Source organism: Populus euphratica, unplaced genomic scaffold (genome assembly GCF_000495115.2).
Source record: "Populus euphratica unplaced genomic scaffold, PopEup_1.0 scaffold3.1, whole genome shotgun sequence".
Lineage (NCBI taxonomy): Eukaryota > Viridiplantae > Streptophyta > Magnoliopsida > Malpighiales > Salicaceae > Populus > Populus euphratica.
The window spans coordinates 5,258,729-5,279,996 of NW_011499847.1; the positions used below are offsets into that span (position 1 = coordinate 5,258,729).

General features: G+C 33.6%; 2 protein-coding genes across 19 annotated transcripts; one reads left to right on the forward strand and one right to left on the reverse strand.

Moving 5' to 3' along the window:
• Positions 1 to 794: 794 nt before the first annotated feature.
• On the forward strand, positions 795 to 10,322 carry LOC105109907 (uncharacterized). 16 transcript variants are annotated; one of them, XR_839377.1, is made up of 8 exons: positions 795 to 966; positions 1,058 to 1,139; positions 5,375 to 5,446; positions 6,216 to 6,292; positions 6,911 to 6,947; positions 7,058 to 7,151; positions 8,502 to 8,593; positions 8,690 to 8,923. XR_839377.1 is itself a non-coding variant. In XM_011004785.1 (8 exons), exons 2-8 carry the CDS (start codon positions 5,444 to 5,446, stop codon positions 10,234 to 10,236), a joined length of 396 nt encoding a protein of 131 aa, XP_011003087.1. In that variant the 5' UTR covers positions 2,132 to 2,227; positions 5,060 to 5,443; the 3' UTR covers positions 10,237 to 10,322. The 16 variants fall into 16 exon arrangements, 4 of the variants coding, with proteins under 4 accessions (XP_011003087.1, XP_011003079.1, XP_011003095.1 ...); XM_011004785.1 differs by lacking the exons at positions 795 to 966; positions 1,058 to 1,139; positions 8,502 to 8,593; positions 8,690 to 8,923 and adding exons at positions 2,132 to 2,227; positions 5,721 to 5,833; positions 9,816 to 9,882; positions 10,232 to 10,322 and having other exon boundaries at positions 5,060 to 5,446; XR_839360.1 differs by adding an exon at positions 8,984 to 9,338 and having other exon boundaries at positions 1,058 to 2,227; positions 5,060 to 6,947; positions 8,690 to 8,818.
• LOC105109886 (MADS-box transcription factor 23-like) lies at positions 7,574 to 19,660 on the reverse strand. Of its 3 annotated transcripts, XM_011004769.1 has the most exons (9): positions 19,546 to 19,660; positions 18,886 to 19,122; positions 10,352 to 10,430; positions 9,340 to 9,401; positions 8,936 to 9,035; positions 8,807 to 8,848; positions 8,639 to 8,719; positions 8,196 to 8,350; positions 7,574 to 8,095 (listed from the first exon to the last, which is right to left on the reverse strand). In XM_011004769.1, exons 2-9 carry the CDS (start codon positions 19,065 to 19,067, stop codon positions 8,080 to 8,082), a joined length of 717 nt encoding a protein of 238 aa, XP_011003071.1. In that variant the 5' UTR covers positions 19,068 to 19,122; positions 19,546 to 19,660; the 3' UTR covers positions 7,574 to 8,079. The 3 variants fall into 3 exon arrangements, with proteins under 3 accessions (XP_011003071.1, XP_011003055.1, XP_011003063.1); XM_011004753.1 differs by having other exon boundaries at positions 7,733 to 8,719; positions 19,546 to 19,658; XM_011004761.1 differs by having other exon boundaries at positions 7,733 to 8,719; positions 18,886 to 19,134; positions 19,546 to 19,658.
• Positions 19,661 to 21,268: the final 1,608 nt, after the last annotated feature.

A 21,268-nucleotide genomic window follows, 5' to 3' on the forward strand; every position in this document is an offset into this window, starting at 1 on the left:
ATATTCATAATTATTGTTCATGTTGTATTAAAAAAGAAAACTTCCTTCTAACTTCACCTGCTAGTAAGATCACGTGAGCAACACATACAATCAATTATTATCATTATTTTTTTTTTATTGAAAACAGGGATTAAAGCAGTAAAAAAACCTTAGATTAAAAAAGTTAACTTGGATTACTAAATCAGATTGAAATACAAAATTAAATACAAACTCAATGGAGGGCTACTAGCTTAATTATCCAACGATCCCTATCGAGTCAGTTCTTCAACAAATCAAAGTTGATTAACCACAAGCATGATTTTCGGTTCAAGAACTAGCTTCTGAATACCTAGCATTCTCGCAAGCTCAACGCCCTTCGCCACTGCCCATAATTCTGCCTTGACAGTTGAATAAATATCCGTGTTGATCGCAAATCTCTTAATCCAAGAACCGAGCCAATCTTTAATCAAGCCTCCGCTCCCGCATGATCTAGGTTTTCTTTACTACAACCATCATATTTAGTTCCATCCATTCCTTTGCCAGCACCAGTAGACAAACAATGATGTACCTGACAAAATATTTTAATTAATATATATATTTTTATAATATAATTGATATAAAAAAATATATTGAATGAGCAATTAAAATTACCGTGTTCCATTTGAAGCAAGCCTTTTTTCAGTGCTAAATTCAGGAGTGCACACACTGGGCCCCGCGAAAGACGGAAACTTATCCAAGTGCACTAATTACATTAAGTTCAAATGTACTAAATCACAGCCCTTCCTTATTTAAGCCTCTCGAGGGATGAAGTTAGTTGGGATATTTTCTTCTCTCTCCATCCACGTACACAAAATGCAGCCTTTTACATACATAAACAGGCGCGATCCTTTTATTTACCTCCTCCTAAGAATAATTAGATCCCCCTCTCCATCTCCCTCCCTCTCTCTGTTATTCTCCATCTCCATGTTCTCTCGTCTTCCTGATTAAGTGCGTGAACTTCCATGACCTTTGAATTAACTGCATTTTCATGTCTTTCTTCAGTTTTTTTAGTTGTGATCGGTTTGTATTCTATTTGCAGGTTGCTTTCTTACCTCGAGGGGCTTAAACTTCCGAGTGTAGTAGTTAGTTTCAAGATTATGGACTGGCTTTGATTTCTATCGGTAAACGAGCATTCCTTATGCACACACATGTTTCAGTAATTATTTTTGTTTTTATAACTTCTTGGTTTTTTTGTTGTGTGATGGATTATTGTTACCTGACTTTATATTGATCTGTGTATTGAGGTTCTTATATCAATTTCCTAGCATATCTCGCAATTGTACATGGTTTGACGTTTTCTAGGTTTTTTTTAATCACTGTTTTTTCTTTGCTTGACATGGTCTAGGGTTTATTTTTTCCTTTGTACAAAGGAATTGTTACAACATAGTGGTTCCGGGAGCTCTATTCATGTAAGTGTTTAGCGGCGTGTCCTAATTTGTGGTGTTGGCTCAAGACACAGCGATGAGAGAGGGGTTTCCTCAGGTTATGTGAGTGGGTGTAATTGAGTTTTTGGATTGAGCTCGGAAATTACTCAATGATTGTGTTGTGTTGTTTTTATCCCTAACAGTGAAGAAATTTTTTCTCTATGTACAGGCTGGCAGGATTTTACCAATTCAATTAAATCTTGTGCTCGCACTCATATTGCTGTCTTCATTTTCTTCATTTTTCTATTAATTCGGTTTGCTCATTAACTTGTTTTGTGCGATACTGATTACTTTAACAAGTGGTGGTGGAGACAACCCTTTGGATTGGATGCAATCGAAACTAGTGCTTGCTTGATTTAGTTTGAGATTCAATACATGGTTAAGAAATTTAATTGAAGAAAATGAAGATGACAGAAAACAAGTAGAAGATGAGGGGATTTGGCCCTTTCACTTCTTACTTTGATTTGTGCTTTATATTTGACGATTAAAGGATATGATCACTCGATAAGGTTTCTAAGCATAGAAGGTTCATACGTGAAACAAGTCTTTAAATCCATAAAAGATGCCGGCACTTTGTTCAAGGTTGTTTGATTATGCTTGTGTTGCCATACAATCCTAGTGGAGGGGGAAAAGAGTTTTGTTGTCTGGTATACCTAGAGGAGTGGAGGAGAATAAAGCCTGTGCTAATGGTTACTTAGAGTTTTTTATGGTCGGAGACTGCCTGAGTAGAGTGACATATTCTCGATGAGTTGACGGAAACTTCTGTCAAGAGATGGTAAATAGAGGTACCCTTCTGAATTTTACTAGGAAAGCTGATTTATTGAGTTATACATCAGCGTTGCTATGTTTTCATATTGGATGGAGTCATGATTGTCTGCTGATTTGGTAATGTTTAGCTGGTAAATGACTGTAAATGGTGTTTAAAGTTGTAGTTATCGATGGTTCTGGGTGCTGCCATGGCCACGTTCAATGTTTCTTTCTCCCTCCTTTTAATGGTTGCTTTAATAACCATAAAGTACAGAAGGGAAATTTCAGGTTTCATTTTAATGTGTGACTTCTCAATTAATAGAGAAATTTTTATTGGGATTATACATTTGTATCACCACTTACTCCATCTCAACAGAATGGACTATGATTTCTTGCTCTCCTGATTTTATCTCTAAGATATGATTTGCTGTAGGCTCACTGTGTCTTTTTTCTCCTGCTTCTTGTAGTAAAGGTAGAGTTTTCTTTCTTTTCTTTAATTTTTCTGCCTAACCTAATGGTTGCTATTCTTTCAATGCTCAAGGACAAGTTTTTTTTTTCTCTAATGTTTATCAAACCCTCCATGTTTTAGTTTTTTTTTTTTTTCTAATGTTTATCAAACCCTCCATGTTTTAAACCTTATGGGTATTCAATACCACTGGAAAGTTAGAAGTTGGTAACTCTATTTTATACTTTTTATTTTTGCTGGACTCTTCACTTTGTATTGAAAAGCTAGAATTTAGTGATTCTTGAAAATCTAATCCATTCAAATCCCATCATTATAAAAAAATAAATAATAGAAAGGAATACTGCAGATAGTGCCATTGTGACACTCATCAAAGGAGTAGTTCCCCACCCTAATAGTGCCATTGTGACACTTATCAAAGGAGTAGTTCCCCACCCTGGAGCTACTTTACCATATTCCAAATTCAATGGTTTCAATGAACCTCTACAATATTTTGTCTTGGACCAGATCTAGAACTCCCCTCAAAGCTTTGTGTAGCATTTTTTGTATTAATTGGGATATGTTGACTTTTTATACCATTCTGTTGTAAATAAATGATCTTATCATAGATCCATTGTGGTATGGAAATTTTTATTCTTTTCTTATTATATAATAATGGAAATAGCAACCCTATTCACCATCTCTATACCTGGTTTACTTGTAAGATTTACCGGGAATGCCTTATATATTGCTTTTAGGCAACCCTCTCAACAACTAAGAGATCCATTTGAGGAACACGGGTGCATTAGGATAAGTAGCAAGGCCTAATGCGTGGAGGTCCTCTAGCTAATATAAACTATAGGGAAAGGAGAGAAGGAAGCGGAGTGGATTGCTGAGGCCAAATATATTTAACATAACACACAAAGGAAGCAAGCTAATTAAGACTCTGTTTGTTTTCCGCTGGCTTTCACGTTAGCGGTGAATTAAATGGAACATGTTTGGTATCAAAGAGAACTGAGTTTTATGTTACAGGACCCACTAAAAAATTGAGTTCAAAACGCAGGTTTTGTACAATAGTTTTTACATTTTTTTTAAATGAGTTTTGTAAATATTTTTTACTAATCTCTTTTTAACTCTTTGTAAAAATCCATAATATGTTATCCAAATATTTTATATATGTTTTTTGCTACGTATAAACTTCAACCATAATTTTTACAAAACACGTATCTAAATCCAATTGACTATAACTAAAAATGCTTTTTATAAACTGTTTTTTTTTTAAACCATAACCACAAAACTTACTTTAAAAACAAACACACCCTTACAACCCTAGCCCTAAAGCTATTGCCCTGATCCCTATCATGGCTACCAAGCCCCTTAAAATAAAAGTCCGTAGTATCTTATATTTTGGATGAGTTGCCTGCCTTCTTCCATGACCTAGGATGAATACATTATAGATTATACCCCTTTTGCCTAGTTTCCTTGTTTGCCTGTAGTGCATTGCTCATAGTCTACGGTGTTCGTCAAGCATTATGGTTCCTATAGGGGAGTTATGAGCTTCAATGCTACTGTAAGTGGTGTGAATAGTGGAGAGATCCTCCACTGTTTACTAGGCTAGGTAGCGTTGACTCAGGCCAAAATGATCGGGTTGGGTCTAGCCCAGTTTTTCAATGTTTCGATGAAAACGGGTATTTTAATATCAGTAGAGTAGTGAGTCCTTGACCTAACCTGAATAAATGCAATTCAGAGCACCTTCTCCATTCTCCTCCTCCTCTTCTCTTAGAACTCTAGCCTCGTCCACTTCCCTTTTTACCGGGCATGAAAAGCTACTTGAATCCCAGAAGTAGATCCTAAAAGACATGAGTTTATGTCCAACCCCTTATGCATTCAACTCAGGTTTTTGCATCTCACATGTGTTGCTAAAACACCTAACCCTAATAGGTATGTCTATTGGCTGGACCCCATACTTCAGGTGGGTTTAGCCTATTCCATCACCAACAAGGCTACGAGTCAATGCTTTATTCATCACAAGTCTTTCACTCTATTCTCTTTGTTTCAAGGGTTATTAAGACTTTTAAAATCATCAATTGGCAACCTTGGAGCAGAGGATCTATTCCTGAGGAGAGAGTTCCCCAAACCAACACTATCATGGCATGTGCTACAACATTTTTTTTTCAGGACACTTAAGTGGTTTTTTGATTGAATTTAGTGCACATTTTGTTTTTGCTAAATGGGAGCATTGTGTACTCATATCATGTTTGTTTAAAACTATTTTTGCTTAGACAGATAGGTTATAGTGTAACAATGATTGTCTGAAGATTACGTGCAATATATGGTATTGTTCAAGAAATTTGTTTTCAAGATAGGTTATATCTTGAAAAGCAGGTTACAATCATGTAGCTCATGTTTTATGTCATCATGCTTGCAGGTTATGGTATTGTTCAAGAAATTTGTTTTCAAGATAGGTTATAAATCGGAAAGCAGGTTACAATCATGTAGGTCATGTTATATGTCATCATGCTTGCATGTTATGTTCTTAAATCAAAAGAAAATAGTCATCATCAAATCTTGAAATTCAAATAAATGGGCTTGTGTTTTGCAAGATAAAATTTATATGGTTCTATTAACTGTTAGTAAAGAACCACTGTGGATCATGTTCATTTACATTGCATGAAACTTGTTCCGGTCTTGCTACTAGCTTCCCTTTATTGGTTTTGAAATAACAAGATATGCTTTTATTCAGGAGACGTGGATTGATTTTGGTACTTGTAACTACTTTCTGGCAGTAACACTACACAGTTCTCTGAAAAGTATGGTAAGTAAATTAAATTAAATTAAATGTAATAAATCTTGCTCGTATGTCTCTAAAACAAAGTAATTCTTTATAAATTAATTTGAGAATACATGGTTTGGTGACTCACTCAATCCATTATGTAGTTTAACTGATGGAACTAAGAACCTTTTTTGCCACTGGCATTATGACACGTCACTTCCTAATCAGCCAGTCTCTATATTATGGTATTAGTTCTGGTAGGGGGCACATTAACTGTTGCCTTTTGCTTACATGGGTCTCGTGGTCCTGATTTCAGAGAGCCATCTTACTCAAGGGCCATTGCTTATGCAACGGTAAAGTTATTGGCTTGGGTTGCAGAGATGCTGTTTTGAATTTTGTACAAAGTAACTTTATGGAAAATGTGTATGGGTAAGGTTACCTCCAGATTAAAACTAACTGAGCCCATAAAAGGTTAGATTTTGTTGCTGCTTGTTGACATACTCAAGCTTATGAATCAATGCCTAAATTGAAGTTAATTGAGGCCCAAAATCACTTAGACCCAAGTTAACAAACTAAAAGAAGTTCGCCTCCATCATGTGTTGCCAAGTGCCTCACATGAGGGATCTCTAGGTATTAAAATTCTGTAGAAGTAATTCCATTTTTATTTTTCATGGTTGTGTTATTATGTCTGCGAAAGTAAGACCAAGTTAAAATCATAAAATCTTTAACAGCATGGAGGCTCAAAGAGAAATTTTGGTCACACTCGCGCACACATGAATCTGAAAAAAAATTATCTTTTTATTCTTTACAGCACATCTTTTTATTATGAGTGGAGGTACAAATATATTGATTACTGCAAAGGCAACTCAGTGGATGCTGGAAACACAGATAAGTGGATTTTTTTGTATAATTTTTTTATTTTTATGAATGTCTTTAGTTTTAATCTGAAAATCGATATCAAAACAATACAAGTTCCATGAAAATTGTCTCACTATCCATTCCCATCTCCTTTATTTAATGTAGTGTAGACACATGTGAGTGAAACATAGGTTTGGTAAAGCATGAATATTGGAAGATGCATCAGCATGCACGCTTGCTGACAGTGGTTGTACTTGCCAGTCTTCTGATTTTTCCACTAATGAACATCTAAATGTCCTTTACAGTTGTGTTGCTCTGGTTTTAATCACTTGCTTCTGTCACTATCAATTCCCAATTGTTTGTTTTCTCATGTTGTGAAGTTTGATGGTATACTTAAACATTTGGAATTTCACTTTTGAAATGGAGAATTTATTGTTGGCTTCCCATTATATATTGATGAGCCATTTCAGAGAGGCAATTTTTAGTCTGTGTTAGGAATTACCTGAGACTTGGAAATGGCAAGTTACACCGCTCAGAAGCTGCTATACACGAAAATTATCCATTTGTTATTTTAGGAAAAAAGTTTAACTAAAACCCTAAATGAAAAAAGAAAGCAGTTAAAACTAATGTTGCTTTGGGTAACAGCACAACAATGGCGCTGGAAAATCTTTGAACAAGGCCAAAGGTAGATGCTCTGCCCTTTGTTTACTGAATTCCTTTGCACACACACAAGCACGATGCTTTTATATGCTCTGTCTTGTACTTTAAAGAATCCTGATTGGTCTTGAACTTCAGGTATTGGATATTATCCACTGCTTTTACCGAGGAGTCCTGTCTGCTTAGAGCTCGTCAGCCGAGTTCTATGCTAGACCTGGCAAAGGGAAATGAGGTACGGTTATCTATTCTGTAAATCATTCTTCTGATGATTTTAGATTTATGAACTTGTATTCTCGAGATATTGCGTGTTTTTTTTTATTTGCAATATTACTGCATAAACTATGCTGTGATTTTTAATTTAGTCTTTATTCAAGGTTTATAGTTGACGAAATTTCTGATAGAGAACATAAGCTTGTGACAGCATTTTTATTCTTTAATCATTTAATGATACTAAAATGCAGCTTTTCTTCATTTACAGTATGAAAAATCCTGTTCTAGTTACGCTTTTTTTCCCTCAATGCCTAGATTTTGCTGCATCTATATGACAAATGTACTAGGTTTTATTGGGTTTAACTACAAGGATTATGTTTTTGTCACTATAAATCAAGCATTCTGTTTTGGTAACTATACTACGTCTCATTTAAAGTTAGTATGTTGTAAGGTCAAGCAGCATATTATTGTTTTATTGACTTCCTACATGTTCTTTTGTGAACTTCTAGTTAAAGAATCGAAGAATGTATGCTATTACAGGAAAGCATATACGGATTATATCGTCCAATAAAATAACTATCATCAGTTGCGCAAGTCTCCCTCTTAGTCTTATGAATCTTCACTAAGCAAAGCATATATACATAGCACATTTCTTCTAGTAGTTCAATATTGTTGATCACATTTAAATGTTTTAGACGTCTAGAGTACCCAACTCATATTGAGCTTTCCATTCTTGCATATTTGATACAGATAGCTTGTCCAGCAATCATTTACATCATTCTCTAAACATTGTATAAAATATATCATACCAAATAGGATGGTTGAGCTGCTGAACATATTTATCTTAGCTGAGGCTTGAGATCTCATCGCTAGAAAGCGTGCACACTTCAACTTGGGATCAATTTAATGGATGATGATTGATAACCATCTTCAGATATAAACTGCTTTCACTATTGAAGTTGCAGCCTGTTGCAAATTTTGAAAAGAATGTCATTGGATTATGGTTAAGCCAATTTCTCATAACTATCAGTTGTACAGTTTCCCATATCTCGCGAAAAGAACTTACCCCAGTTTCATTGATTTTCCTGGTGCCTCGATGTTATGAGTATGTGGTTGGCTCAATTGGAGGTGGATTGGGGCATGCGAGTCATATCCATTTCCTACTGTGCAAGGGGCCTTGGAAGCTCTGTTTGCTCCATCCACATTCTGTTTTCCATAAACCTGGGATAAGAGTGCGGTTATGAGTGTTCAGTTTCTAAAATCCTGAAGTTTAGGTTTCACTTTATGTTAGTTATGGCTTACTGCTCTTGATAGGGTTCCTATGCACAAGACATTAAATTCTATTCTATGTTGAAGAGCTAACTGGTTGTAGGATTGGGAGTGCATTCTACACCGACCGGGTGTATATATTCTGTCAAGGTTCCTTTTTGGTGGTAAAAGATTAAGTTTGGAGCTGAAGGGGAGGTGAAAAATATTTCTTAGTGATTCATGTGCTGCCAAGACTTGTACCTCACGCAGTTCCGAATTTTCTTGACTGACGAGTTTAACCTTCTTGTGCAGCTCAAGGTTTTCTTGATAGATTAGATTACCCTGTAATGAAGCCAATGAAAGCCAGTGAACATGAGAATGTCTTCACAATCAATTCGGGAATTATTGAAGTCAATAGTCTTGGAAAACCTTTCGGTTCAGGTCTTTAATTTCATCAGTTAAAATTTGGTCCTGTGTAAAAAGAAAAGGGCTGCATCAGCATTATGTGCATGCTGCATATGCATATAAAAAGTGATCTTGAGATCAGGAGGGCTTTACCTTTTTCATTCGAACTCCTTTCAAACTCATCTCCAGCTGGTTTTCTAGATTCTGTAGATCCTTGGCGCTCAAACCAGACAGTTCTTCTCCCATTAATTGCCTGCAATTTCAGAGATGCAAGTATTAGGCGTGGTGCCGGAGTCTTATACTTGTCCATGAATATAGTCCTGAAAAAAAAAAAAAACTGTCCACAAATACTTAAAAAGTCTGGTAGCTTCTCCTTTCTGGCGGATGTGGCTGCAAATGTAATCAATGATATGAAACATTTAGAGATATTTTTGCCAGTAAGGTCACACGGCAGTAAATTTTTTGATCAGACAAACCTACACATCATCATTTCAATTCCAGGGGTGACGTGTTGTTGAGATCATCTATTGAGAATTTTGGGTGATTATTAACTTTACCGATGGCATTCTTGCAGGTATTGCAGTTCCTTCCTCAAGCTCGCTGCCTCCCTTTGCCAAAACTAAATGAAGCACAAATCATTTGACAATCAATAATTCATGTAGAATAGAATTGATGATAGCTGCATTAAGAAGTGACTGCCTTAGAAATTTGAGTGTCACACAACAATCTACACACAACACTTGGGGTGTGTTTGGCATTCTGCTGCCAAACCTACATTTCAAGAAAATGTTATTGTATTTTTATTTTGATCAAACTTCATTTTTATTGTGTTTTTAGATGTGCATGTCAAAAATAAATTTTAAAAAATTAAAAAAATTTGTCATCGGATATTTATAAACCAAAAAACATTTTGAATTGCAATTACAACCAATAAGATGGTTATGCGTGTACAGAGTTTTGCACACAAGGTAATTAAATGTTTTAAATTTGTAGATGTTCCTGTAGGGGGATTGACTGCCATATTTGGTTGCAGAAAGTTAAAAGTGGACGTTGCTTGGCCCGTTACAAGATCGTATCATTCATGGTTAACCTCATGCATGGTGTGATAATGATTGCTCAGAGTTGATGATCTTCCATGCATCTTTATTGTATATGACTTGGAACCACAATGCTGCCATGCGAAGTTTAGCCTTGGAGCCATCTCTTTGACATACAGTTATTATAATCTATCTAGTGTTTGTGAATGACGGGTGCCTTGGATCCAAATCCCTAATTCTGGCTGACAGTGCTCTATTTGTGGAACCAACTGCTCTGTGGCTTGTTGACGCCAACTTTTGGCGTTCTTTTTTTTATTAAATAAAAAAATCAGGGGCAGATTTAAATCCCAGTAAAGTTCCCCTATGGGAACGGTGAAAAACCGCGTAACAGGTTATAATTGTTCCTGTATAGATTGACCTTCAGAGCCATTGACAGCAATCCTCCTGAAGTAATTCAACTACTCAAATGCATATGCCACTATGCATGCTGTAAAAGCTGCCAAGTTATAGGGGTGGTGGGCGGAGTACATACCTTGACTTCCGAAGCAGGATTTAACAGCTGCTGTTGCTCCTCCTTCTGTTTGTTGTAGCGGTCGATGATGGACTTCATACTGAATGAGAGCAGGAAGTTAAAAAGGAAAGAAAGTCATGGTTTCTTCTTTGTGGTGATAATTCTTAGAATTTGGCCTCCAGGAATTTCATAAACTAATGATACTAGTAAGGTGCAATCCACAAGTAAGAAGCGGGACGCATGCTCACAATTGAAAGAAAACTATAGCGCATCTGATGTAACTAATTAATGCCTTCTTAAATTTGCACGTGAAATTGGGATACTGTCCATATTTTCTGGTCACTGTTCGAATGATTTACAGTTTAGATGCAAGTGAACAAATGAGAGTTGCTGGCGCACCCTGTCTTTACCTGTCACTTCTCAAGGCTGCAACGACGTATGGTGTGGAATATTGCCCTTTACTGGCCAGGGTCCTAGGACCTTGGTCTCAGTTACAGGCAAAGAGAACGTACTCAAATATCTTTCTTGTGCCCCCCTCGGTCTTCAGCGCTTTGAATTTGTTTTCAACGAGCCTAAAAATGAAAAGTTGCCAATATTTTCGTTTTTTCGTTTGAAGAAACTAAATTTGGCAACTGATTGGCTTGATTTTTTAAAATAAAAGAGTGATTTTACTAACAATACCTGATTTTATCAACGTTATTCAATTTTTCATCGCTGAATACAGACTTAATATGTCCACTGGGCCCGCCTAGCCAACTCCATGATTGGCCGGTTGCAGCAAGCTAAACTGCGACCTTCCTATATGTTACAATTTTCACCGGTCACCACAGGTAACCACGCCAACATTGACGCTATTGATCCAAGGTTAGGTGCTTTGGTGAAGTGTTTGGCTGGTTGCTACCACAGCCGCAGGTCAGTGGGGGCTGCCATCACCACCAGCACGTGGTGACCACTGCAATTATATCGTAGACTCGTTTATTGTCGCTACTACAGATATTCAAGGGGCATATGGCCCAACTACCGGTGCCCCCGACCAGTATCTTACTAGTTACCATCACCACCATATTAGCACCCGTAGGCCACCAGCAACTCCAATATTCACCACCACCTTTGGCGAGTATGCACCGCTATGAACTAATAACAACAACTAGTAATTACCATCACTTCTGGAAATCAAAAACTAAAAATTAAAACCAATCATACTAAACGAGTTGCTGCTTTTGATAAGACCAAAAAAAAAAAAAGATATGGGAATATCTTGCTAGATATAAAAACAGACCGTTAAAGTTCGCAAATATAAGAAATTGAGGATGCATATACTCTTTTGGATATTGGTATTATAACTTGCTAGATATGGGAACGACTTTGATCTTCATGGAAGAGGTGGAAGCGACACAAGGCACTCAACGTCAAAAGCCCTTTATTATTCTTCTTTATCTAAACAATTTTCTTTATTCCAATCTAAATTAAATAAAGTTGCACATACATGTCTATATATCTTTTAAGGGAAAATCAAAGGCATCCTTTATTTTTCGTATAAACTAGAAAGACAATTAAGTATCTTGTGGTAAGTTTTATATATATTTTGAATCTAAATTATGAGAAAATTTTGGAAAACAAGCAGCAGTCGAAGGAGAGGTTAATTATACTCTTTTTTTTGGTACATGAAATATAAATATTATGCATATATCACATCACTCTTAATCACTCCTATTTAGAGACCAAAGCTTAAACGAAGAAGCTACAATTAGACGTGGGGATTAATTATAGGTGGCGATAGGTGAGGCTCAAACGCTCAGCCTCATGGATGAGTGTTCCATGAGGTGTTCACTCATTCATTATCATTAATTATATGATTATTGTTTAGGAAAAATTACTATTAGGCTCTAAATTCTAATTATTTAAATTACTTTTAGTCCTTAAGCTTTTTTTTTTAATTTATAAATAAGGAGATCTTCATCATCCGCACAGAATATTGATGAAACAAATCTCAATTATGCTTTAACTTGGTGTTCTACAGGTTTGTTTATCTTGCCTTCTAATATCTTAACCGTACGTTTTTCTTATACCTGTTGCTATTCAATTTTCACTTCTAGTATTACTTGACAAATATGACCTTATCTTTTGAATTTGGCTGACTGATCGTTGTCTATCCTTTAAATTTCATAGTTAATTCAAGTTCATGAACAATTTCTACAGAGCTGAACCTAGCTCGCAAAGGAAACTAACGAGGAAATATAAATATGAATAAACATAATGAAAATGATAAAGAAGCGTGGGCATCATGAAGAAAAAAGGTGTAAACTATGAAGCCGACAAAGCATAATTGAAAATTTAAAAGGTGTTATATATATATATATATAAAAAACGTTTGATTAACATTCAAAGATGATAATTTTATTACATAAAATTCTCTATATTTATTTTAATTAATCCTATGCAATTGGTAAACTTGTTTAAGGGTTTGATTCGGTTAATGTGTATATACTGAAGGTGCATATATATCATTGGTTCCCAAGTCCCAGCACAGGTGTATCAACAATTTTTCTCTTGAACCAAGCACCCCATAGACCTGGGTAAAAACTTCATTCTAGGACAATTTACTTCATATCTCTCAGTTAAAAAAAATTTACTTTACATCTCGATAATGGTTAGGCAAAAAGGCCCGGAATCCTCACTGTCATCAAGGTTCTTTACCGTGATGCAATTTTTCGATTAGCAGTTCTGGAAAAACCTAATGCTACGCATGTTAATTAAGCTAGCCCATGCACGTAAAAGCTTTCTCACTATTAGATTTTACACACTGATACACGCACACTCAGATATATAGATATATCTGAGTGTGCGTGTATCACTGGAAAATCTAATACCACGTTGGTCTTCCAAGAAGCTTTTTGTATTGCATAGTTGCAATCCTGGCAAGAGAAGAGCATTGCCTAGCACAACAGTGAAAGAGAAGGTTTGCAATCTAAATATCCAAGCCCTCTTGCAAAAGAAAGTGGGATTAACAAGAGCTTGATTAAGATTTATAAGCCTTAAAAGTAAAAATATAAAACATTATAATTGAACTGAAACAACTACAAATCCCTTTTTTTTCTTGCAAGAGCGCCACTACATACCGGAAAAACTAAACATGAACCACCCCTTTACTGTTCATATAAACAGTGAAGAAAACCCTTTTTTTAAAAAAAATTTTTTTAATGGTAAGTGTTGCTTCATTTTTGTAAAACATTGTAACTAAATTGAAACAACTACAAATTCCACTTTCTTTTGTAAGAATGTCACCACATACTGAAAAAACAAGGCATGAACCACCCATAATCAGTGAATGAGATCTTTTATTATTATTATTATTATTATTATTATTATTATTCAACATTAAATTTTGATTCACTTTTGCTTTATTTTTTAATATTTAGTTAATTTTGCATTGATATTTATAATTTATTTCAGTTTGTTTTTTATAAGATTATCGTAGTCTCAAACAAATATCTTGATATTTAGTCTATGCTCAATTTTACGAGTATCTATTTTTATTATTGTATAATTAAGTAAAAAATAATTTACAATAGCTTAAAAAAAATAGTTATAGCAAGTTAATAAATTCATGACCTAAAAATAGTTATAGCAAGTTAGTAATTTACAAATGATCTTGTAATTTAGTGGCACTCTTGCCAAAAGAAAGTGGGATTAACAAGAGCTGGATTAGGATTTATAAGCCTTGAATGCAAAGATGTAAAACACTAATCGAACTGAAATAACTAAAAATCCCGCTTTTTTTTGCAAGAGTGCCACTACATACCGGAAAATCTAAACTTGAACCACCCCTTCACTGTTCATATAAACAGCAAAGGAGACCTTTCATTTTGTCTCTTTTTTTTTAATTTTATTTTTTTAATGGTAAGTGTTGCTTCATTTTTGTAAAACACTGTAACTGAATTGAAACAAATACAAATCCCACTTTTCTTTGTAAGAATGCCACCACGTACTGAAAAAACGAGGCACGAACCACCCATAATCAGTGAAGGAGATCTTTTATTATTATTATTATTATTCAACATTAAATTTAGATTAACTTTTGCTTTATTTTTCAATATTTAGTTAATTTTGCACTAATATTTATAATTTATTTCAGTTTGTTTTTTATAAGATTATCGTAGTCTCAAATAAATATCTTGATATTTAGTCTATGCTCGATTTTATGAGTATCTATTTTTGTTATCGTATAATTAAGTAAAAAATAATTTACAATAGCTTAAAAAAAATAGTTATAGCAAGTTAATAAATTCATGACCTAAAAATAGTTATAGCAAGTTAGTAATTTACAAATGATCTTGTAATTTAGTGGCACTCTTGCCAAAAGAAAGTGGGATTAACAAGAGCTGGATTAGGATTTATAAGCCTTGAATGCAAAGATGTAAAACACTAATCGAACTGAAATAACTAAAAATCCCGCTTTTTTTTGCAAGAGTGCCACTACATACAAAAAATCTAAACATGAACCACCTTTTCACTGTTCATATAAATAACGAAGAAGACCTTTCATTTTCTCTCTTTTTTTTTAATTTTATTTTTTTAATGGTAAGTGTTGCTTCATTTTTGTAAAACACTGTAACTGAATTGAAACAAATACAAATCCCACTTTTCTTTGTAAGAATGCCACCACGTACTGAAAAAACGAGGCACGAACCACCCATAATCAGTGAAGGAGATCTTTTATTATTATTATTATTATTCAACATTAAATTTAGATTAACTTTTGCTTTATTTTTCAATATTTAGTTAATTTTGCACTAATATTTATAATTTATTTCAGTTTGTTTTTTATAAGATTATCGTAGTCTCAAATAAATATCTTGATATTTAGTCTATGCTCGATTTTATGAGTATCTATTTTTGTTATCGTATAATTAAGTAAAAAATAATTTACAATAGCTTAAAAAAAATAGTTATAGCAAGTTAATAAATTCATGACCTAAAAATAGTTATAGCAAGTTAGTAATTTACAAATGATCTTGTAATTTAGTGGCACTCTTGCCAAAAGAAAGTGGGATTAACAAGAGCTGGATTAGGATTTATAAGCCTTGAATGCAAAGATGTAAAACACTAATCGAACTGAAATAACTAAAAATCCCGCTTTTTTTTGCAAGTGAAGAAGACCCTTCCTTTTCTCTCTCTTTTTTTTTTTAATTTTATTTTTTTAATGGTAAGTGTTGCTTCATTTTTATAAAACACTATAACTGAATTGAAACAACTACAAATCCCACTTTTTTTTTGTAAGAATGCCACCACATGCTGAAAAAATGAGGCATGAACCACCCATAATCAGTGAAGGAGATCTTTTATTATTATTATTATTATTCTTCAACATTAAATTTAGATTCACTTTTGCTTTATTTTTCAATATTTAGTTAGTTTTGCATTGATATTTATAATTTATTTCAATTTGTTGTTTATAAGATTATCGTAGTTTCAAACAAATATCTTGATATTTAGTCTATGTTTAATTTTATGAATATCTATTTTTGTTATCGTATAATTAAGTAAAAAATAATTTACAATAGCTTAAAAAAAAAGTTATAGTAAGTTAATAAATTCATGACCTAGATCACGGGTTAAGCTGTAAAGTCTAGTTGATCCAATATATTATTATTTTAATATTAAAAAAAATTATCACCACTATTTTTTAAGTCAAATTATACTTTTTATTAATCATTTGGATTGTTTTTAGACCTACTAAATCAATTGATTTATATTTAAATAATTTTTATATGATTTAATTTTAAACTTGATCGGGATAAAAAGATGAGAATATCAAATAACTTCCATCTAGCCAAACGCTTTTTCTTATATTCATTTTTTTTCAATCCAACCCATAAGTGTAGCACGGCAAATATACTAGACCAATGAACAAATTCTCAAAAAATAAGAAGGTAAATGTCTAGATACGACAAGGGTAAATTTGAATAATTAAGATTAATTTAAGGCCATATTTGTTTCTCGAAAAGTGATTTTCGGGAAATCACTTAACTCTAAAAAAATAAGAAGGTAAATGTTTAGATACGACAAGGGTAAATTTGAATAATTAAGATTAATTTAAGGCCATATTTGTTTCTCGAAAAGTGATTTTCGGGAAATCACTTAACTCTAAAAAAATAAGAAGGTAAATGTTTAGATACGACAAGGGTAAATTTGAATAATTAAGATTAATTTAAGGCCATATTTGTTTCTCGAAAAGTGGTTTTCAAGAAATCACTTTTCAAATTTTATTGTGTTTGTTTGTCATTAGAAAATTTGATCAACAGAAAACACTTTCCAGTCAAAGAAAAAATTGGCTTGGTTTCAAGAAAAGTGTTTTTCTAGAAAATTTGGGTGAAAAACACTTTTTGAAAGTTGTGCAAAATTTAAGAATATTATATTATTTGCTGATTATATCAAATTTGATCCTCAAACTTTTGATTGTTACTTATTTTATTTGAAATAACTTATGAAATGTTAATACTATTAATTTAATTTCTTCATCTTTTATTTTTTTATATTTTAGATTTGATCTCTATTATTTTGATTATTATTTATTTTATTTGAGATAATTTATGAAATTATATTTTTTTTAGTTTCATTCTCATTCAACTTTTGAATTTGTAAGATTTGTTCTTCATTATTTTAATAAATTTTTAAAAAATAAAATATTAATAAATTATTTTCTAGCTTATTTTCCATGACATAACCAAATACTGGAAAATGTTTTCTAACTTATTTTTCATTATACTACCAAATATCAGAAAATAATTTACTTTCTCAAAATTCATTTTCTAAAAAAAAAAAACTACTTTCCAGCAAACGAATCTAAGTTATTATTATGAACGGTTCTAAAAAGAGAGGTTGTAAGGAGTAACATCTTAAAAAAAAAACTACTTTCCAGTAAATGAATCTAAGTTATTATTATGAACGGTTTTAAAAAGAGAGGTTGTAAGGAGTAACATCTAAATATCAATTTAAAGATTTCCCCATAACAGAGCTACTGTTTATGATATCTTGTAAAATTATACTATATGATTAATTGAGAATGCATTGAATGCTTTACAAGATAAGAAGGGAAAATTTTAATTTCTAGATATTCTCTCGAGTTATATATAGCTAAAAAGAATCATTAGAATTAGACTATAAAAAGATCATTCATTCAAGAGTTTAATACATCTTAAGAGGTTGATTCGATGGTTAAAAAATGTGCGCATTCCTTCCTCAGTAATATTTAGATAATTTATTTTTTTAATACATTGAGTCCATATAAGAAGTGCACTCTTAAAGTCATTTATAGAGAAATTATTATTGATTGACATGTAATTAGTTGGAGAGCAAAAATCGACTCTAATATTTATGTTCTTATTACATCATATAATATTCACTTGTATCTCCTCCTCGAGTGAAAATGAAACCCACCGAGGCTTGAGTCGTGCATGATCCAACATGCCTGATATTGAAATATCAATTTAATTAATTTGAAGAAAGAATTATATGGGCAGTATCCAAAAACCTGGAGCTTCATTGAAGTCCAAAAGTTTCTTATACTATATGAAAGATCCAATGTCTAAAATCTTAGATGAAAAGTGAAGAATGTATATTCATTCTCATGGAATTTGTTTTTGTGTATATGTAAGGGATCAAGGAGATTTTTATCTTAATTGTTGATTTTTATCTTAACAAAACAGATGTTCGTGTCAGCATCGAAGCCACTGTATACGTAATGTATATCTAAAAAAATAACTGTTAAAACACTATTGATCTGTACTGTGGCTATACAGTATCTAGCCAGTAGTTGGTGAATAACGTTAAAACCTAGTAAATACAGGTTTCTTCCTGGTTGTATGTTGGATTGTAACGTAATTAGACCTTTGCTATTTTTTGAATTTTAAATTATTCTTTTCTTGTGGTTTTAGATATTTTAATATATTGATATTAAAAATAAATTTTAAAAATTAAAATATTATTTTAATATATCTTTCTAAAAAAAATATTTTAAAAAATAACCGCTGCCGACACTCTCAAACAGTAATAAAACTGTGTAAAACTACAGCTACTTGTATTTCAGACTCAAACTACAGCCATTACCATCTGCAATAAGCTGCTTATGTGCCTAAAAAAATAAATGTGAATCAACAATATAATAACCGGGCTGATCACCTTGAATCCCTGATGAGAAATTAAGGTGTCGGCCGGTAATAACATGCATGCGTCTAAAAAAGGTGGTCTTCAGGTAGGAAAGCTCTCGCGAAACAAAGTCGTAACTTTATTTTATGCAATAACCTTATCTCTATGAACCATATTTTAGAAGCTGTATTTTATGTAAAAATTAAATTCCAATTACCTGATGAGCATGTGAACTGCTTATTTTGTGAAAGAGGAGGAGAAAAGGAAGATAAAGATGGAGATGGAGGACAAATCAAGAGCAAGCATATCAGTACATGTGAACTAATTACTGTTAATTAAATCATATATCCTGTATAAACCAAATATATAGAAATACAAGAGGATAGATCGAGAGAGAGAGGTCTGACCTAGTGTTTGCATAGTCATAGAGTTTGCCTGTGCTGGAGAAGATAATAACTCCAATTTCTGCATCACAAAGGATTGATAGCTCCTTAGCCTTCTTAAGCAACCCATTTCTTCTTTTGGAGAAAGTTACTTGCCTACTCGTCGAATTGTCGATCCTGCGTATCACAATCTTTCCTCTCCCCATCTCGCTGATCTTGGGGTTTTCTCACTCTTCTTTTGTTGCTAGGCAGATCCAAGATCTGAATTCACAACTAAGTCAATTGTCAAAAACATTACAGGAAAAATCCTTCTTGAATTAATATATTGCTTAGTGCTGATAAAGAATCTCCAAAAAAAAAAATTGATCGTATAAATCTATAAAAAGTTGGGATCCGTCCAAAAAATACTCCACAAAAAAAAAAAAAAAAACACTAAAGCGAAGGGATCACGAACTATAGGGAATGAAACAGTAATTTGTTTTTTCAAAAATAGAAATGAAGACGTGGTATTAATTAGTCTAGGCATAGGAGAGTAATTGGTCTATTATTAAGTGAGAATAAACGGAAAGTAATTTCATGTAAATAGATAACTAAAGAAAAGTCTATAAATAGGGAGTTTACTATTTATCAGGGGGGAAAAAGCAAGAAAAAATAAATAAAGGAAAGAAGAGAAAAGAAGCATACTTGTGCAGGAGGTATGATGGAGAATGGATGGATGAAGAGCAGCTGCTGCTCCTCTTTTGGAGAAATGTTGAGGATGCCAATCTTTTGCTTTATGTGGAAAGTTGAAAGTGGGTGTTTTGGCCTTTGATGAGAGATTAAAACAAATTCTTTCTTTTAATTAAGTGGTTAATCCAACCAAGGTGTCTTAATTGACCATTCCTCAGGGTCAAGAGAATCAAATGAGGGGTTAAGAAGAAGACACGAGATTGTTAAAGACAAATGTCGGTAGTTGGGAGCGAGTATGATTGATAGCGCTACCCCATCAAGTGGAGAATATGATTTCCTCGTACCTGGGTCCCCGATTCCCTGCTTAGCTGTCTATCTAATAGATTATCGACACGTGCTGTTACCAAAACCGGGCCTTGCCTTTTTTTGCACTTGTTTCCTTATTTTTGTTCATATTTTTCTTATTTTAGGACAGCATCTGCTCAAGTACTCTTCCTCGTTTTAGACCCTGTATTTGTCCCCACTCGGTAAAGTAGCCCTTGAGGAAAATAATCTTGGTAATTTGACTCGATCTTCTTGTTCAAACAAATCAGTAAAATCTTGAATTGCTCTTGTTTTCAGCCATTTCCCGTCTTTATCTAACCTACAAAAAACAGTCATTTATTTTATATTACTTCAAGCTCTTTTTTATTTTCATGTTCAGATTTCTGCGCTTGAAGGGCGGCGGCATGAGAAACATGCAACGGCAAATATGAAAATAAATATAAAGTAGGAGATAAGGCTACAGGTGTAACAAGTTAACATCTTAGAAGGTCTTTACCTGAGAAATCACAAATATGAGGGTGGAAGTTAATTTAGTTTCTTAAAGATCTGGGAGGCGGCCATCATGAATCCCTCGCGGCCTAAGCATTGAAAGTTACATTCCGTCACTGCAAGTCTCGATGAGTATTAAAGAACAATAGACGTCCTCGCACTGTTACCAAATGGCTGGAATGGCCTGAAATTGACAAATATAGGGTTAAATTGACTGGATTTTCTCACAGGGTCCCATTCTTTCAATTGGTACAAACACTATGGCTACAGTATCCATTAGAATATTGCACAACACGACACCCCTCTTCTAGTATGGACTCGCATTCAAGTCTCAAATATTCACCAGTTTTTTTTATATATTCACTAGTTTATATATATATATATATATCATGCCTTCGCTGGATCAGAAGTCTAGCTACTAATATTCCACCGCCCATTTAGAAATATTTGACAAATATATGTTGCTCGAGCATTTCTGACTTCCAATTAATTGGAAACGACGTGCGGGTGTTGACATTTCAAGAAAAAAAAATAAAGAAAAAAAGAAGAGCTAAAACACGGTATCACATATAGATCGGAACCAGAAGACACCAATTAGGACCAGGGATCGAAGAAGCTTGTGGAGAATGATTTACGGCATGTTTGGCGACTAATGCTCCATCACATTAGCTGTAGTAGTGGCTATACAGGAAAAGTAATGTAACGAGCTGGCTATAGTGTGCTTCGAGGGGAAAAGAATGCATTAACGTACGTAATTATCAAAGCGAGTTAAAAACGCCAAGTTGTGAGATGACAAAGAATTAGCTTTGGTATGGTTACCAAAAAGAGGCAAAAAGATAACAAGGATACAGAAATTCGGAAGCAGAAAAGTAATCTGCTCTTCTTTGTTTCCAGGCTGTTGGTTGGCAGTTGCAACTGTCATGAA

What these genes read in the sequence shown, in the direction of transcription:
- LOC105109886 (XM_011004753.1), bottom strand. Translation starts at nt 19,067, where the DNA reads ATGGGGAGAGGAAAGATTGTGATACGCAGGATCGACAATTCGACGAGT. An exon ending in TATGACTATGCAAACACTAG is followed by an intron (nt 10,431 to 18,885) that starts GTCAGACCTCTC and finishes GCTCTCATTCAG; the next exon opens with TATGAAGTCCATCATCGACC. An exon ending in TTAAAGACCTGAACCGAAAG is followed by an intron (nt 8,720 to 8,806) that starts GTTTTCCAAGAC and finishes GCTTCATTACAG; the next exon opens with GGTAATCTAATCTATCAAGA.
- LOC105109907 (XM_011004777.1), top strand. An exon ending in AGTGGATGCTGGAAACACAG is followed by an intron (nt 6,293 to 6,910) that starts ATAAGTGGATTT and finishes GGGTAACAGCAC; the next exon opens with AACAATGGCGCTGGAAAATC. An exon ending in ACCTGGCAAAGGGAAATGAG is followed by an intron (nt 7,152 to 9,815) that starts GTACGGTTATCT and finishes ATTTGGTTGCAG; the next exon opens with AAAGTTAAAAGTGGACGTTG.